Source organism: Mytilus trossulus, chromosome 1, assembly GCF_036588685.1.
Source record: "Mytilus trossulus isolate FHL-02 chromosome 1, PNRI_Mtr1.1.1.hap1, whole genome shotgun sequence".
Lineage (NCBI taxonomy): Eukaryota > Metazoa > Mollusca > Bivalvia > Mytilida > Mytilidae > Mytilus > Mytilus trossulus.
In genome coordinates this window covers 26566071-26585425 of record NC_086373.1, presented here as the reverse complement: position 1 = coordinate 26585425, position 19355 = coordinate 26566071, and the positions used below count along the sequence as shown (strand labels likewise).

The window sequence follows — 19355 nt, the reverse complement described above, 5'->3', positions numbered from 1 at the left end:
GACGACGCCAACGACACCGACGACGACGGAATGTAGGATCGCTTAGTCTCGCTTTTTCGAAGGCTCGACAAAAATAAAGAGTAATCTTAGGGTTTCGAGTGCAACGTGGGTTGTTAATCATTCTAAGATTACTTCAAGCTACACTCTTATCATAAGATGATCTTAAGCATCAAGATTGCTTCATGATACCGGCTCCTGAACTTCCGTATCGTATGGCAGAGCTAACAGTAGTGTGTTTTGTCTCCTACTTTCATGATAAAACATACTGAAGAAAAGAAAAATGAAAATGCATTATCAGAAGTGAATAATTTGTTTACTTGAAGTATTTCTTATCAAACTTAAACACATCATAATCAGCAGCATACATTTTAAAAATAGTGTCCTGAGACTCGGTATCATTGTAATATTGTAACAGTTTCTCACTGGCGCTTGTAGCATGGGGTCTTGTTTTCTCAAACTGTTCTTTTGAATTTAGATAATCTTTAACAGTATCATTCCAAGCTCCGATTTTTGTTAAAAGATTTTGGGTAAATGTATTTATATCTGGCATTTTACCAATCCATGTATATTTGTATAAATGTCTTGGTAACTTTACCTGCGAACTCCAGTGCACTTCTTTACATGTTTTTATGAGCGTTATAAATTCCGAAAGGGATTTTACAGCGGGCCTACGACACATGTCCCTCATACGGGCGGGGTTTAATCCCTTCTCTAAGAAAGCAGACAAGACTCGCTCTCTCGGCTCTCTCACAAATACTGCTTTTATCCATGAATCGTCAAACATCATCTCTGTTACCTCACTATCTTTAAACTGTGTAAGATGAGTAAGTCCATTACGTCCGGGAACATGCAATTCTTTATTTTTAATTCCCTGTATAAACTGAAGAAGTCTTTTCCAGTACGTGCAGCCAGCCTTTTGGTTCCAGAAAAATATCAGTTTGTATTTTTTTACAACTATAGGAGAAGAAGTACCATATCCTTTAATCTGCCGCAGTTCTTGATTTGTTAGTCGTGGAACAGTTTTTTGGGAAAGTATTGAAATATTTTTGGCTGTATTGTGGCTGTCTGGTCCATTGGAACTTAAAAGCGTATTTTTCGAATTTGTCGAAACGGTAAAATATTTTTCAACTGCTTTTTCAGTTACACTATTGTAAATGATTTTTTCAATGTTCCCACTTATTCTCATAACCGGATAGAAATGGTCAACACATATGAAAGAAATAAGCAGGCAGCATAACATAACACAGAAAGAAACTTTACGTCCAAATATCCTTTGCATATTTCTTCAAGGGTGATAATACCTGTAAAAAAAATAAACATGCTAAAATCATAATAATTTGATTTAATATGTATATGTATTATTAAAAAACCCATACGATACTTATTTTAGTGCGGGCAATAGATATTTTTGAAAAAGCTAGCGTCATCAACTACGCTAACGTCAAATACATGTAACGGTTTGTCTTCGAATGTGAAAACCAAATCAAATTAAAAATAAAAACTGTCTACGGTGAATATTCGAGTTGCATTTTTAATTTTCATACAATTAAACAATTGAATTATCTGAATTGAGTTCTGTGTAATATAACAGGGTTTTTCGTCGTTCCGGTTATATCAAGAATTAGTTAGTAAACTGGCTAAAGTCAACAAAATGAAGTTAAGCTTTATATAGGTTTATATATAGCTTCACAATAGAGCAAAACACTTACAATAAAAGATGAACGGTAAATATTCCGAAAAGATAAAACAAATGATATATCCAATAAGTGTTCTATACTAAATACAACGAATGTCACAGTAAATTGACGGTATCCGTACAGCTTGACCGCTGGTATCCAACTGACCATTCGCATAGAAACGATATAAATAATTAATAAAAACAAATTATGTAATCTTACTTAATTACAATTACATGCATTAATGAAATGTGTCACGTACTGAATACAATAAACATGTAATACAATTAAAAACATATTTTATATGCCGGATAGCAAGACATAGAAAATGCTAGGATTAAAATGGATTAACTTGTTATTATGTAAGCTAACAATTTAGAGAACAATGCTTGCTTTTAAATAAAGTTTGAATTTCAACGAAGTAAAAACAAAGAGGAAATTATGTCTAAATGTAGTGTCATACATTAAATTACATTTGTCTTTGAAGCATTACTTTTTTCACAGAAAACGCAAATTTTTTAGAAAATATTTCGCACATGCTTAGTCGACGTACTACCCGTGAAATTTAACTTGAAAACATCTTGTTTCAACACTTGCCCAATCGTACCTTGAATCATAGGCGGATTAAGGGGGGCAGGGGGCCCAGCCCCCCCCCCTTTTTGGAAAAAAATGGTTGCTTATATAGGGAATCACTGAAGCGTGACTGGCGCGGGCCCCCTCTTAGGTCAGTCAGTGGGCCCCCACTTATGAAAATTTCTGGATCCGCCACTGTGAATTCGCTGGCATCTTTTAGTATTAATAAAACAATTATGAAGTATACAATGCAAATAATCATGATAATAGAACATTGTAATTTATACAATTTCAACTTGATATTGAATAAACATTAGATACACTCTACTTTGTTGAATGAACATAATGCATATTACATTGTAGAAATGGACATGTAAAAAAAGCTATGCTATTATAACTCAAATTACTATGATAACTATAAACACAGTGGCGGATCCAGAACTTTTCATAAAGGGGGGGGGGGGGGGGGGGGTCCCGCTGACTGACCTAAAAGGGGGGCTCCAGGCATGCTTCAGTGATTCCCTATATAATCAACCATTTTTTTTTCACGAAAGGCACCCCATGGATCCGCCTATGATACAAATAAAATCTTAAGCATATGAGCATAATACGATGTTTAAATATTTGAACCTAACTGAGCATAAAGCATGTTCCGAACAGCATAACAAGTTGAATAGTTTATATACCTTTATAATATGTAACATGCGAACAGATCATAGTATTCGTTAGCAACATTATAAAGAATATGTCCCAGTACACGGATGCCCCATCCGCACATCAAAAACTACCTTAACTAAAAATTTTAACCTGAAGCGGTACAGACGAACAGACGAACAGACGGACAGACGAACGACGCACAGACCAGAAAATATAATGCCCATAAATGGGGAATAACAATGGTCTGATGAATAAAAGGGTAACTAGTATATAAATTGAGTTCCTACATGTACATCAAAAAGTCATTAGAACTGAGGACAAACTATTATGATTACAAAAGTCATGTAAAATTGAGAATGGAAATGGGGAATGTGTCAAAGAGACAACAACCCGACCATAGAAAAAACAACAGCAGAGGGTCACCAACAGGTCTTCAAAGTAGCGCGAAATACCCGCACAGGAGGCGTCCTTCAGCTGGCTCCTAAACAAATATTTACCAGTTCAGTGATAATGAACACCATACTAATTTCCAAATTGTAAATAAGAAACTAAAATTAAAATAATGCAACACTAACAAAGGCCAGAGGCTCCTGACTTGGGACAGGCGCAAACACGCGGCGGGGTTAAACATGTAAACTTTAAGGAGATCTAAACCCTCCCCCTTTACCTCTAGCAAATGTAGAAAAGTAAACGCATAACAATACGCAAATTTAACATTCAGTTCAAGAGAAGTCCGAGTCTGATGTCAGAAGAAGTAACCAAAGAAATTAAACAAAATGACAATAATACATAAATAACAACAGACTACTATAGATGTATCTTGGTTTAATTTCAGTTGTATTGTTACACTTTTGTGTATGTCCCAAACGTATTGTTTATTTAAAATTTTAAATGGCAATAAATATTTGAAATGAATCGAAATCGATGTATTTAAACTTATAGATACACAACAATTTAATTTGGAATTAAATATTCGTATACATTCAAATTTATCAATTACATGGAAAATAAATCTGAATGAAGGTTTACGAATAATTCATTCAAGAAAAGAATTAAAGAAAAAGAATTAAAAAAAAGTAAATTAAAAAAAATACTTGACGTACATCAAAACAGTAATGAATAAAATAGTGTAATTGTTTTAATTCATGGTCTTATTTCTTTACAAACGCATATAGAAGCTCCACTTATATGACCAAATTTACTTTCAATTACAATATCCGGAAAGTAATCCGTAAAAGAGCCTGACTGAATGAACTCTTGTTACTGAAACTGTGTGATGTATCTGATCAAACAACGAATAGCAATGTCATCACTGGGACTGAAACTCTGGTGAATACTTACTACTGAGTCTTGGCAACTAACGATGAATAATACAATTATTCAGCATGGAATACTTTTATTACAGATAGTCTGAGTTCAGTGTATCCCGAGTCCAAATCTTGCTTATTACCTACTTCTGTGGGTTTTTTAAGGACGACTTGCTTATCTAAATTATAAACAAGTATTTATACACAATTGAAATGACAAGAATATACACAACAAATAACAATTAATTTGAGTAATATTGTTCACTGTCAAGGATTAATTATTTTTTGAACTTAGTGGAATAAATATAAAATGACGTTAATCTACTTAAGAACATACATTATGAATAAGATTAATGGTCAATAATTATATAACGGATTAAAACAAGTCACTCAATGTCTAAATTAGTATTTCACAACAAAACTTGTCAATTAAAAGTTATGGATAAGAAATGTTAATAGAAACCCAAATATAAAATGAAAATTGTAAATTATTAGTAGACACTTTCTCAGAAATATATATACTTCAAACTTTTATATAACTTTTATGTGATTATTTACAACTTTAAATAGTATATTTTTGTATATATTTTGGTTTTAAGGATCAGTGTCTCATAAGTCATTTTTTGGCTGGATATTGATTGTTGTTTGTGAATATGAATATTGTTTGAATGCCTTGTTTCAATCAATATGTGACACTATAATAAACAATTTAATTATTCTTATTCTTCAAAATGGAACGCACCAAGGTAGCTGCATAAGCCCTACTCTCTTTAATATTATGGTAAACGTCCTCACTGACTGCATTAAAAACTGTGAAATGTCACAGTTTGCAGATGACGGAGCAATCTGGTAATCAGGAAAATGCATTTCTTTTTTACAGAAAAAAATACAACATGATTTAAATAATATTTATAAATGGTGTAATAAAACAGTGTGTATTATATTTAATAGAAAAAAGAATATTCCTGATATCAAATTTAAATTTGGAAACAATTTATTGCAAATAGTTAAAGAAGTATAATTTTGAGGGATTTTATTGGATTGCAAATTAACTTGGAATAAACACATTCAGTACATACGAGATGCACAAAAGTGTTGAACTGTATGGGGTAATATCTGGGACCAAATGGGGTGCTAACAGTCACACACTACGAAATATATACGTAGCACTAATCAGATCCAAAATAGATTATGGATGTCAAATTTATAATACCGCATCATACTCGGCAAAAAAAGATCCTAGATAGTAAAACACTCGCAGGCCTTACGTACTTGTACAGGTGTCATCAAAGGGGCTTCACTTGCAAGTTTACAGGCCGAAATGGGTGACCCTCCCTACGAGGACAGAGAAAAATCTTTAATTACAAAAGCATATTTAAATATTATGAGTTTTGATGATCTCCATCCAGCAAAAAATAATTTTACAAAACGATTTTGACTATCAATACTATCAAAACCGTATTAAACCGAAGCAAAAACCATTCTATTGTGTAGCACAAGATGTTATACAAAAATTTGATATTGATCCAAAATTTAAATATACACAGAGTGAATGCCCACAGCCTCCGTGGCACTTACTTAAACCCAATGTTAGCACCCAGTTACACAACAATATAACAAACAAGAGTGCACACGCTGAAATATCTCGCCTTCTTTACTAATCATTGATATTATGTTGATAGTCCTTAAGTATAAAATTTTATTACAACTGTCACATAAACTTAACATTAACCAAAATAACTAAATAAAGACCAATGAACCTCGAGAATGAGGTCAAGGTCAGATGAACCATGCCAGACAGACATATACAGCTAACAATGCTTCCATACTACAATTATAGTTGACCTATTACTTATAGTTTAAGAAAAATAGACCAAACATATAAACTTAACACTGTTTAATGAACCGTGAAAATGAGGTCAAAGTCAAATAAAACCTGCGCCACTGACATATAGATCATAAAATATTTCTATACACCAAATATTGTTGAGGTCAAGGTCAGATGACACCTGCCCACTAGACATGTACACCTTACAATCATTCCATACAACAAATATAGTAGACCTATTGCATAAAATATGAGAAAAACAGACCAAAACACAAAAACTTAACTATAACCACTGAATCATGAAAATGAGGTCAAGGTCAGATGACACCTGCCAGTTGGACATGTACACCTTACAGTCCTTCCATACACCGAATATACTAGCCCTACTGCTTACAGTATCTGAGATATGGACCTGACCACCAAAACTTAACCTTGTTCACTGATTCATGAAATGAGGTCGAGGTCAAGTGAAAACTGTCTGACAGGCATGAGGACCTTGCAAGGTACGCACATACCAAATATAATTATCCTATTACTTATAAGAGAGAATTCAACATTACAAAAAATCTGAACTTTTTTTTCAAGTGGTCACTGAACCATGAAAATGAGGTCAAGGACATTGGACATGTGACTGACGGAATCTTCGTAACATGAGGCATCTATATACAAAGTATGAAGCATCCAGGTCTTCCACCTTCTAAAATATTTTTTTTTTAGATTTTAAGAAGTTAGCTCACGCCGCCACCGCCACCGCCGGATCACAAAATAAAAATATATACTGACGGATCCGAAGAACCAGATATTGGAAAAAGTAGCTGTGCTTATGTAATACCGGAATTCAAAATAAAAACAAGAGGCTGTCACAACGACAGCAAACCGGATTTATTAACATTTATTTGTGTCCTGCAAATATCACAAGAACCATAACTGATGAACGGTGAAAGTAAAAATTGTCAATATCAAATTTGACCTCAACTTTTTCATCAGTATCAACATATTAAAATTTGAAAAGCTTAGATTGAATGGTTCATGAGTAAATTCAACAACTTGAATGGAAATGCCATTTTACGATCTTTCAAGAACCATTATAACTCCTGAACAGTAGAAGTCAAAATCGTCACTATTAAACTTGACCTCTATTTTGTTATCAGTAAAGATTTTGGTAATTTTAATTCCAACAGTGTAGGATAGGGGCCAAAAACAGGCCCCAAATAAGCATTTTTCTTGGTTTTTGAACAATAACTTTAGTATAAGTTAATAGAAATCTATAAAGGTTTATGACCACAAAAGGAAGGTTTGGATTAATTTTGGAGTTTTGGTCCAAAGGAATAAGGGGCTAAAATTAAACTTTGTTTGATTTCATAAAAAAAATGAATTACGGTATTGTGCTTCTTTGATATGCCAAATCTAACCATGTCCAAATTCTTAATTTTAGGTCCTGTTTTCTAATTGGTCTACATTAAAGTCCAAAGAGTCCAAAATTAAAATAAGCTTGATTTTAATAAAAAATGAATCCTTGGGGTTCTTTGATATGGTGAGTCTTAACATGTACTTAGATTTTTGATTATGGGCCCAGTTTTCAAGTTGGTCCAAATCGGGGTCAAAAATTATTATACTAAGTATTGTGCAATAGCAAGAAATTTTCAATTGCGCAGTATTCTGCAATAGCAAGAAATCTTCAATTGCACAGTATCGTTCAATAGCAAGAAATGTTCAATTGCACAGTATTGCACACTAGCAAGAAATCATCAATTGCACAGTATTGTGCAATATCAAGAAATTTTTAATTGCACAGTATTGCACAATAGCAAGAAATATCTAATTGCACAATATTGCGCAATAGCAAGAAATTTTCAATTGCACAGTATTGCCAATAGCCAGAAATATTCAATTGCACAGGATTGTCCCGTTTTCAAATTGGTCTACATTAAGATCCAAAGGGCCAAAAATTGAACTTTGTTTCATTTCAACAAAAATTGAATACTTAGGATTCAAACGCATTGATCTCAGCAATTTCTTCACGGTCGTTCCCTCAATAACTGCATTAAACAGTTTCTAATCATTATTCATTCAAAACCATTTTATTATACCAATGCCTCACACACAACATATTATAGTATACTGTTGTCTATCAGTCCATCATCCACACTTCAGACAATAACTAGAAAACACTCCCCCCTACTCTCAAGAAACTTTGTTGAAATGTTTATATCTATTGACATTAGCTCCACATCGATTTTATAAATTTTAGAATTTTCATTTCCATGTTATGAAGAGAGATTTTATCCTTAAAAAAGAGAGAATTTTCCAATTTTGAACAATAACACAAAAATGCATCCATCACCTTTAATTAAACTTTGGGAAATTGTTTACACTATTGACCTAAGGTCCCTTTTGATTGTCATAAATTTCAGATTATACATTTCTGTGTTATGAATTTTTATATATGCTAAAAAAAAATAAGGGATTTTATAGTTTTTGGACACCTATAAGTGCAGGAGTTTCTGGCTACATTGAAAACCCATTGGAGGCCTTCAGCTGTTGTCTACTCTATGGTTGGGTTGTTGTCACTTTGACACTTTCCTCATTTCCCATCTTAATTATTCACATAAACACTTCCACATCATTTTATAAAACTTGGGTGAATTGTCTATGTCTGTTGACTTCAGCTACATTCCAAAATTTAAAACAAGATTAACAACTACAGGTCCCCAAATAGCCTTCAACAATGACAAAAGCTCATACAGCACAGTCAGCTATAAAAGACCTTAAAATGACAAATATAAAACAAATGAAATGAGAAAACAAATAGACTAATAATTGTACAAAACAAAATAGTTCAACCTTTAAGCAAGCTTTAAAGGAATCAAGACATATCATGCGCTTAGAGTGCAGCTATTTATTAACAAACTCCATATTCAAACACTCGAAACAACTAATTCATAGAGAGGGGTGGAAGTTGAAGCCCCCTTTTTTATCAGTCAATGCATTTGAATGAAGACATGTACACATCAACTCAATTTGTTAATACACATTTCCAGTCTAGCTTTCAATACATTTGTAACGACCTTTAACCCCACTGACAATTTGCGTCTGTGTCCATACTTGTTATCAGTAACAAAATATTAAAATTTGGGAAGATTTGGTAGAACAGTTCATGTGTAAATGCACGGACACGACTGGAAACTCCATTTTTCCATCTTTCAAGAACCATAACTCCAGAAAGGTAAAAGTCAAAATCGTCATTATTGCACTTGACCTTCATTTTGTCATCAGTAACAGCATATTAAAATTTGGTAAGATTTGGTAGAACAGTTCATGTGTAAATGCACGAACACGACTGATCTCCATTTTTCCATCTTTCAAGAACCGTAACTCCAGAACGGTAAAAGTCAAAATCGCTATTATTGAACTTGACCTTCATTTAGTTGTCAGTAACTACATATTAAAGTTTTAAAAGCTTTGGTTCAACGGTTCATGAGTTAATGCACAGACACGACTGGAACTTCATTTTTCCATCTTTCAAGAACCATAACTCCTGAACGGTAAAAGTCAAAATCGCCATTATTGAACTTGACCTTCATTTAGTTGTCAGTAACAACATATTAAAGTTTTAAAAGCTTTGGTTGAACGGTTCATGAGTTAATGCACGGACACGACTGAAAACTCCATTTTTCAATCTTTCAAGTACCATAACTCCTGAACAGTAAAGGTCAAAATCGCCATTATTGAACTTGACCTTCATTTAGTTGTCAGTAACTACATATTAAAGTTTTTAAAGCTTTGGTTGAACGGTTCATGAGTTAATGCACGGACACGACTGGAAACTCCATTTTCCATCTTCCAAGAACCATAACTCCTGAACGGTATAAGACAATATCACCATTATTGAACTTGACCTTCATTTAGTAACAACATATTAAATTTTTATAAAGTTTGGTTGAACGGTTCATGAGTTAATGTAAAGCACGGACAACATTTGATTGCCGCCCGCCCGCCCGCCCGCCCGACCGACCGCCCGCCGTACATCCCCAATTCAATAACCGACAGTTTTGTCCCAAAAATCCGGTTAAAAAGGACATAGACTTCAAAACAGTTTGTCAGTACAATGTATTTACATGTGAACTTATGGCAATATTCCTTGCACTCAACTGGATACAAGATGTCCTACAATTAAATGTTGTAATATTCTATGATTCATTCTCAGCTTTACAGGCAATACAGGGACCTCTATCAAAGGTCAATAACCTAATTATTTATGATATATACTATAGTATAACAACGCTACTAAAAGCTGGTATAAACAGTCAGGATTCTACTTCGTTAAAATTATCTCCCCATTACGCCAGTTCATTTTCACAATCGTAGAAACGGAAGCCATTGTAGGGATGACGCGCTACCAATTTTGCTCATGGAAACCTATAAATTTATCCACATTGCACCATTACGATCCTCATATGTCTAATCTAATTTTTCTGTTTAACTATGTACTAGATAAATTGCAAACTTATGCAAATGGTGTTTTTGAAATAAAACACCTCGTAATTGAGAAGAAAATTGCAATTTTATTTGTTTCTATTAACTTTTAAAAAATTTGTTTCTATAGTAAACAATACAGTAAACATTTATCGCCTTCTCTAATAAAGAGCTTCGATTCTTTTGTTCTATTTCCACCTGGTTTCCGACTGTAAATGTCGTGCTTAAATGGATTCCTAGCCATGTAGGTATCTGGGGAAATGAGTTAGCTGATATGCAAGCAAAAGATGCTTTGAATTATGAAATTATATACGCAAATACCCCACTATATAAAGAAGATATTAAATCTGTATGTACAAATATACTAAAAACTATGTAGAACACTTAGTCTAGCTGGGATTCCAACAAAAAGGGTAGACACTTGTATGAAATAAAGAAAAAAATATCATTTAACTAAAGATGTCCTTACCAAAAATGATAAGGCGCAAAGAAACTATAATGTACAGACTTAGAACTGGATATGCTAAACTAAATAAACATCTATTCAAAATAGGAGTTAAAATTCTGAAATGTGTGAAAAATGCGGTAGTGCACCTGAACCAGCACACCAGAACACTTTCTGCTAAAATGCGCTACATATAGCGATAACAGAAATGTTATGTTTCAAGAGTTAATAGGGCAAGGAGTTTCTAATTTTTCGATGCAAAGTCTGCTTAGTGAAAAAGCACAATCAGTCCCACCCAACATTAATTTTATTCATGCTACAAAAGGGGATATATAAACATATGTCATTTGTATAAAACAATGCGTAAATTGCAATTAAATTCTGAAAAGAAAGAAAGAAAAAAACAAACATCAGGACTAGGTAGGGATACATAAGTTCAGATAATTTTCTGTAAATGGCAGTCCAAGTAAGCTATGAAATGCAATTTTTTTTACATAAATAAGGCCGTTAGTTTTCTCGCTTGAATTGTTTAACATTGTCTTATCGGGGCCCTTTATAGTTGACTATATGCGGTATGGGCTTTGCTCATTGTTGAAGGCCGTACGGTGACCTATAATTGTTTATCGGACCACAGATGAATTATCACGTTGTGATTGGTAAAACGACGTCACGTGGTGACCCCCTATGAGACCGTATGGGGTTAGTAAGTTTCATATGGGGTTCGTGACGCGTTAATGGCGACGTCATCTATTAATTTTGTTGTGTTTCATTGTTTATTTTTCAACAAAACGCCGCAGAAAATATCCAGCGTCCGATAAATTCGTTATACGGTTAACTACTGACCCCCTACGGATCCATAGAGGGTGAATAAAATTCATAGGGGACTCGGCCTCCGGCCTCACCCCCTATGGATTTTACTAACCCTCTATGGATCCGTATGGGGTCAGTAGCGAACCATATAACTTATATTATGTTTGTTTCATTTTTCTTTTGTGGATAGTTGTCTCATTGGCAATCATACCACATCTTCTTTTTTATAAAGACAAATATATATATTTAAACATATTCATTTAAAGGATAATATCCGTATTAAGGTTCATGTGGACCCTATGGCTAAAATGGCCGTATTTTCACCTCAAAATTTTCTCTCAGTACAGGCAAACCTGTGCATCTGGAAAAGTTTTAAGGCATAGCATGCCCTAGATAAATAGAATTCAAATGCATTGTATGATTTAAAAAAATCCTAACTTAACTGGATTTTGCCGTACACTTTTTTTCGTCTCTGCAGAAGATGATAAAATTAACAAACAGTTGAGTTTACCTTGAAATGGTCCACTCAGGTACACAGTTAAATAATCCATTATTGTCAGGTATCTATTGTCCATCTAAATGTCCATGTCAATTAAAAATGCTCACTTTAATTTTTACCTGTGGGGAAGTTCTCAAACCCGTTTCCCAACTTAGTTTATTTTGGCACCTTCTGGAGGAATGAAAAAAGTGCAGGGCAAAATCCTGGTAGTTTTTATTTTTGTAAAACATGTTTGAAATTTATTTATCTAGGGCATGCTATGCCTGATATTTTTTGCAGATGCGAAGGTTTGTCTGTACTCTGAGTAAATTTTGAGGTGAAAATACGTCCATTTTAGCCATAGGGTCCACATGAATCTTACATTTAAAAAACTGGAATAAGAAATAAGAATATGAAGAAATCACAGGTTGGAACGTAAATATATTATAAACACACCGGACACATTTTTTAAACTAGATACCCCAATGATGAATGTAGCCAGGTTTGATTTAATTTTGCCCACTTAGTAGTTTCAGAGGAGAAGATTTTTGTAAAAGATTACTAAGATTCACGAAAAATTATTAAAAATTGACTATAAAGGGCAATAACTCCTCAAGGGGTCAACTGACCATTTTGGTCATGTTGACCTATTTGTAAATCTTACTTTGCTGAACATTATCGCTGCTTACAGTTTATCTCTATCTATAATGATATTCAAGATAATAACCAAAAACGGCAAAATTTCCTTAAAATTACCAATTCAGGGGCAGCAACCTAACAGCGGGTTGTCCGATTCATCTGGAAATTTCAGGGCAGATAGATATTAACCTAATTAACAATTGTTTCCCCGTGTCAGATTTGCTCAAATGCTAAATGATTTATGTATCATTTGAAATCCTACCTCTGAAGGAAATTTGTATCATTTGGAATCCTACCTCTGATGGATATTTGTTTCATGGGAATCCTACCTTTGGTGGATATTTGTATCATTTAGAATCCTACCTCTGGTGGATATTTGTATCATTTAGAATCCTACCTCTGGTGGATATTTGTATCATTGGGAATCCTACCTCTGATGGATGTTTGTATCATTTGGAATCCTACCTCTGATGGATATTTGTATCATTCAGAATCCTACCTTTGTTGGATATTTGTATCATTTAGAATCCTACCTCTGGTGGATATTTGTATCATTTGGAATCCTACCTCTGGTGGATATTTGTATTATTTAGAATCCTACCTCTGGTGGATATTTGTATCATTTGGAATCCTACCTCTGATGGATGTTTGAATCATTTGGAATCCTACCTCTGGTGGATATTTGTATCATTAAGAATCCTACCTCTGGTGGATATTTGTATCATTTGGAATCCTACCTCTGGTGGATATTTGTATCATTGGGAATCCTACCTCTGATGGATGTTTGTATCATTTGGAATCCTACCTCTGATGGATATTTGTATCATTTAGAATCCTACCTCTGGTGGATATTTGTATCATTAAGAATCCTACCTCTGGTGGATATTTGTATCATTTGGAATCCTACCTCTGGTGGATATTTGTATCATTTGGAATCCTACCTCTGATGGATGTTTGTATCATTTGGAATCCTACCTCTGATGGATATTTGTATCATTTAGAATCCTACCTCTGGTGGATATTTGTATTATTTAGAATCCTACCTCTGGTAGATATTTGTATCATTTAGAATCCTACCTCTGGTGGATATTTGTATCATTTGGAATCCTACCTCTGATGGATATTTGTATCATTTAGAATCCTACCTCTGGTAGATATTTGTATCATTTAGAATCCTACCTCTGGTAGATATTTGTATCATTTAGAATCCTACCTCTGGTGGATATTTGTATGATTTAGAATCCTACATCTGGTGGATATTTGTATCATTGGGAATCCTACCTCTGATGGATGTTTGTATCATTTGGAATCCTACCTCTGATGGATATTTGTATCATTTAGAATCCTACCTCTGGTGGATATTTGTATCATTTAGAATCCTACCTCTGGTGGATATTTGTATCATTTAGAATCCTACCTCTAGTGGATATTTGTATCATTGGGAATCCTATTTATGTGGATATTTGTATTATTTAGAATCCTACCTCTGGTAGATATTTGTATCATTGGTAATCCTACCTCTGGTGGATATTTGTATCAATGGGAATCCTACCTCTGATGGATGTTTGTATCATTTGGAATCCTACCTCTGGTAGATATTTGTATCATTTAGAATACTACCTCTGTTGGATATTTGTATCATTTAGAATCCTACCTCTGGTGGATATTTGTATCATTTAGAATCCTACCTCTGGCGGATATTTGTATCATTTAGAATCCTACCTCTGGGGGATATTTGTATCATTTAGAAACCTACCTCTGGTGGATATTTGTATCATTTAAAATCCTACCTCTGGTGGATATTTGTATCATTGGGAATCCTACCTCTGGTGGATATTAGTATCATTTAGAATCCTATTTCTGGTGGATATTTGTATCATTGGGAATCCTACCTGTGGTGGATATTTGTATCATTGGGAATCCTACCTGTGGTGGATATTTGTATCATTGGGAATCCTACCTGTCGTGGATATTTGTATAATTTAGAATCCTATTTCTGGTGGATATTTGTATCATTGGGAATCCTACCTGTGGTGGATATTTGTATAATTTAGAATCCTACCTGTGGTGGATATTTGTATCATTTGGAATCCTACCTCTAATGGATATTTGTATCATTGAGAATCCTACCTATGATGGATATTTGTATTATTGGGAATCCTACCTGTCGTGGATATTTGTATCATTGGGAATCCTACCTCTGGTGGATATTTGTATTATTGGAAATCCTACCTGTCGTGGATATTTGTATCATTTGGAATCCTACCTCTGGTGGATATTAGTATCATTTAGAATCCTACCTCTGATGAATATTTGTATTATTGGGAATCCAACATCTTATATATGGATATTTGTATTATTGGAAATCCTACCTATTATTATTAGGGTAAAGGATTTCATAATGTATCTATGATGGGTTTTCCGGTTTTGTTTTCAAATAGAATAGGCACAGAGCAACACGACTACACATGTTGTGTACAAGTTATCATTTTGTACAAATTATAATTGGTACAAAAAAATATGTACAAATTATATTTGTATTTTGACTTTGTACAAATTGTTATTGTACAAAGGTACAAAGACAAAATACAAATTATGGAATATACAAAATACAAATTGTTATTTGTACAAAAAGTGCTTGTACAAATAACAATGTGTACACAATTTTATGTTTGTATCATTTGGAATCCTACCTCTGATGGATATTTGTATCATTTAGAATCCTACCTCTGGTGGATATTTGTATAATTTAGAATCCTACCTCTGGTGGATATTTGTATCATTTAGAATCCTACCTCTAGTGGATATTTGTATCATTGGCAATCCTATTTATGTGGATATTTGTATGATTTAGAATCCTACCTCTGGTGGATATTTGTATCATTGGGAATCCTACCTCTGGTGGATATTTGTATCATTGGGAATCCTACCTCTGATGGATGTTTGTATCATTTGGAATCCTACCTCTGGTAGATATTTGTATCATTTAGAATTCTACCTCTGTTGGATATTTGTATCATTTAGAATCCTACCTCTGGTGGATATTTGTATCATTTAGAATCCTACCTTTGATGATTACATCCAAGATATTTCTGAATCTTTGGTGCATGATCATACTTAGGAATTGGAATAAGAACATTATTCCCCACAGCAAGATCAAATAATTCCTAAATCGTCTTCTTGGTGTTAATATATAAAGTTGGGGTCTATAGGCTAGACATTGCACGCTTCCTGGTCAATATGATTGGCGTTTCAACGATAGTTTCACCCTGTTTGTCATGGACAGGCCAACTTCTATTATACTATCAGAATTGCCAAAGGGGCCAGTTTCTAATACATGTATTACTACCAGAATGTCACTGTCCCAATATCTATATACTATCAACATTCCCACTGGTGCTGATTACAAATTAGTACCATACAAAAACAAATAGTTACTGGAGCAATTGCTGTCATACGATCAAAATTGTCACTGGGGGCAATTCTTATTATTGAACATCCCACCAGATTTTCCATTGGAGCAAAGTTTCTTTAATACTACAAAAATTGTCACTTGGGCCAATGTCTATTATACTTTTAAAATTGTCCTTGTGGCCAATTTCTATTATACTATTGTTATATTTCCTATTTTGCAAGAAATATAACACTATCAGAATTGTCTCTGGTTAATATTTATTATTGAAATTTCTATCAGATTTATCACTGGAGCAAAATTTCTATCATGCTATAAGAATTGCCACTATGAACGATTTCTGTTAATTCAGAATATTTTTTCCTTTTGGAACTTATAATATGATGGAATTCATATTCCGTGACATTAATACATTATTTGTCTCTGGTTATACTAGTATCAGAATTAAATGGCAAAAATGGACATGTATCAATTTCTTTACCTGTCTCCTTTTACTTCTAGTTAATTTTAAAGGTTTATTGAATGGTTATTGAATAAAAACTCTCAGTTAAAACTATGTAACATCTGGGAACAGTATATCTATGTTCCTGGTAACATGTATAAATGTGTTTCATATAAAAAAAAAATTATACAAGTTATAAGTGAATTTAAGTAAAGTATTTTTTGGTGCTAAATACAAATTTTACTTTGTACAATTATTTTGTACAAAATGAAAACTTGTGCACTACACATACATCAACAAACGAATCAATACATTTTAAAATTTTACCATTCCATTATTATTTTATATTGTTTACTTTATAGTTCAAAAATTGGGTTTAAACTGCTTGTTCGATTTTGTATAATAGATATGTGTATGTTCTTTTAAAAAGCCAATAAAATTTACCGGGAACATTATCAAGTGGAATAATCACACTGACAACCTTTTAACTTTTGTACTAAGTCTGAGTAGAAACTACAATCATGTTATATTAAGAAATCATTTGCTATTTTTTTTCTATTCAGCCAAAAAAAATGTGTTGTTATATTTTATAACAATATAATATCATTAATAATATTGTACCTTTACCTTCAAATTTGAAAAAAATCGATCATCTCCTCCGAAATATATTTTTTTTGGTACTAAATATAACTATATTTACTTCCAAATTGAACAAAGCAAACTACATTGATATAGAGATACAAACAATATATTTTACATAATGTACGTCAAACATACAGGTTACTAGGAAGTCATTATTTACATAGGCGACAATGGTAGCCTTAGTGGGTCCTGCCTTTTCACTATCAAAGATCCATTGAAAAAAATATCGAATTCTGAATTATCAACACCTTTGGGTGTAATTGCAATGGTTAAACACATATGGTGCCGCAGCTTTTTGATAGAAAAATGGCATTTTTAAGGGTACTCAACGGTTCCGGAATTTTCGAAATAGTATGAATGAAGAACACCCCTTGCTTAATTTGGCACAGAAAATGTTGCTTGTCTAAGAGAGTTTTCTCTAAATTTCTCGCTATTTCTACACCAATGGCCAACACCCATTTCTCACTATTTAATTTCTAATTACCAAAGCAGCAGAAAATAAGTTTTACTTCTACCTTTTATCTTCCTTTTAACTTACACAAGTTATACGAAAGCAAGAGAGAGTCACTATAATCATTTATTATTACTGTATAGATATTAACCTAAATGATATCAAGTACACGAGCTGCCAATGAGAACCTTTGCATACATATTGACTAGTTTTATAAATTATCTGTATTTCATTTTATTATTAATTTTTCATTGTTATCACAAATCATTGTATGAAATTTAAAACCCGCAAGGGTCCATAATTGGATTAATAAAGTATTCTTATTCTTATTCTTGTTCTATTCTTAAATATATGTAAAATATACTTTCATAATTTGAATGTTTATTAACTTTGAAAATTGTATGTTTTTCTTGGTAGCCTTGGCATATTTGAATTTTACATCAAAAGAATTATTTATTTGATTCGTCAAAAGCAAACACGTTGTGTAAATAGTAAAAACATATGTATTATAAGGTATGGCTTTTTGTTGTCCTAATGGACTATTACCTTATAAATGTAAAAATCGTTACCTTACTAAGAAGATATTTAATGCCATTTTATTGTCCTGTTGTGAGTTATATTGGCCATTGGACGACAATCTTCATATCTTACTTAATATCTTGTTTGTAATGTAGTATAGTTAATACTTTATATTTGAGATGTATTGGTCTCGTTCTCGTTAAAATTCACAAAGTTTGACATGGTATTTTTAATTTCTCTGGACAACACATTTTATAAACTGAAACCAACTCAAAAACAACTATTCCTTCTCAAAAGGAACGCGAAACATCTTGGGAACTCGATCCTAATTTATTCTTTTTTTCAATAGAAACATATGTTATATGCTTTTACTTCCTTACTGAAAATTCCTTTTTTTTAAATGTGGAGATATGTTAATGGATCAAAATCCTCAACACATCTATAAAAATACCAGAAAGGAAAAAATATTAGACACTTCACATGCAAGTTCTAAGAAGTCGTTATAAATGTTTGCACGACTCTATGTGTCGAATGACAATGAAAATATATAACAGATATAATAAAGTAAACTGAAAACCTTACTTATTTGAGACAGCTCCTTCGTTTTCCTCTAGATTTTATAATGGAAGCTTTTAAATGTCCTGTAACATTATTTGTATAAAAGCTAACGTTTACCGTTTACATTGTAAATTAAACATCCACTATTGCGTAGTACAGAAGATTAACAAACAGTGTTATTTTAAAATAAACTCTCTTGGATCCATTCATCCAGAGGCGTATTTAGGGGAGCAGCAATCCTTGTGGAGAGCTATTTTGGGAGCAACCATTTAATTTCATGGGGAGTTATATGGGTTTTTTTCTGAGTCTGACACCCCCCCCCCCCCCCCCCCCCAAATATCTCTAAGTTTTTCAACGCTGTCAACCAACTTATTTCTTCAAAATAATTTAACACTATAAGGTATGGGGGAAATCTGCATTCAGAATAATATTTTTGTCATCT

General features: G+C 33.1%; 1 protein-coding gene across 4 annotated transcripts; it reads right to left on the bottom strand.

The window, feature by feature from the left end:
• Nucleotides 1-291: 291 nt before the first annotated feature.
• LOC134720546 (carbohydrate sulfotransferase 9-like) lies at nucleotides 292-19066 on the bottom strand. Of its 4 annotated transcripts, none has more exons than XM_063582873.1 (2): nucleotides 18938-19066; nucleotides 292-1301 (listed from the first exon to the last, which is right to left on the bottom strand). In XM_063582873.1, the coding sequence occupies exon 2, from the start codon at nucleotides 1277-1279 to the stop codon at nucleotides 314-316; it is 966 nt and encodes a 321-aa protein (XP_063438943.1). In that variant the 5' UTR covers nucleotides 1280-1301; nucleotides 18938-19066; the 3' UTR covers nucleotides 292-313. The 4 variants fall into 4 exon arrangements, with proteins under 4 accessions (XP_063438943.1, XP_063438958.1, XP_063438951.1 ...); XM_063582888.1 differs by lacking the exon at nucleotides 18938-19066 and adding an exon at nucleotides 17371-17388; XM_063582881.1 differs by lacking the exon at nucleotides 18938-19066 and adding an exon at nucleotides 4248-4388.
• Nucleotides 19067-19355: the final 289 nt, after the last annotated feature.

Bases quoted from the DNA above. Each gene is read 5' to 3' on its own strand.
- LOC134720546 (XM_063582873.1), bottom strand. From the start codon at position 1,279: ATGCAAAGGATATTTGGACGTAAAGTTTCTTTCTGTGTTATGTTATGC.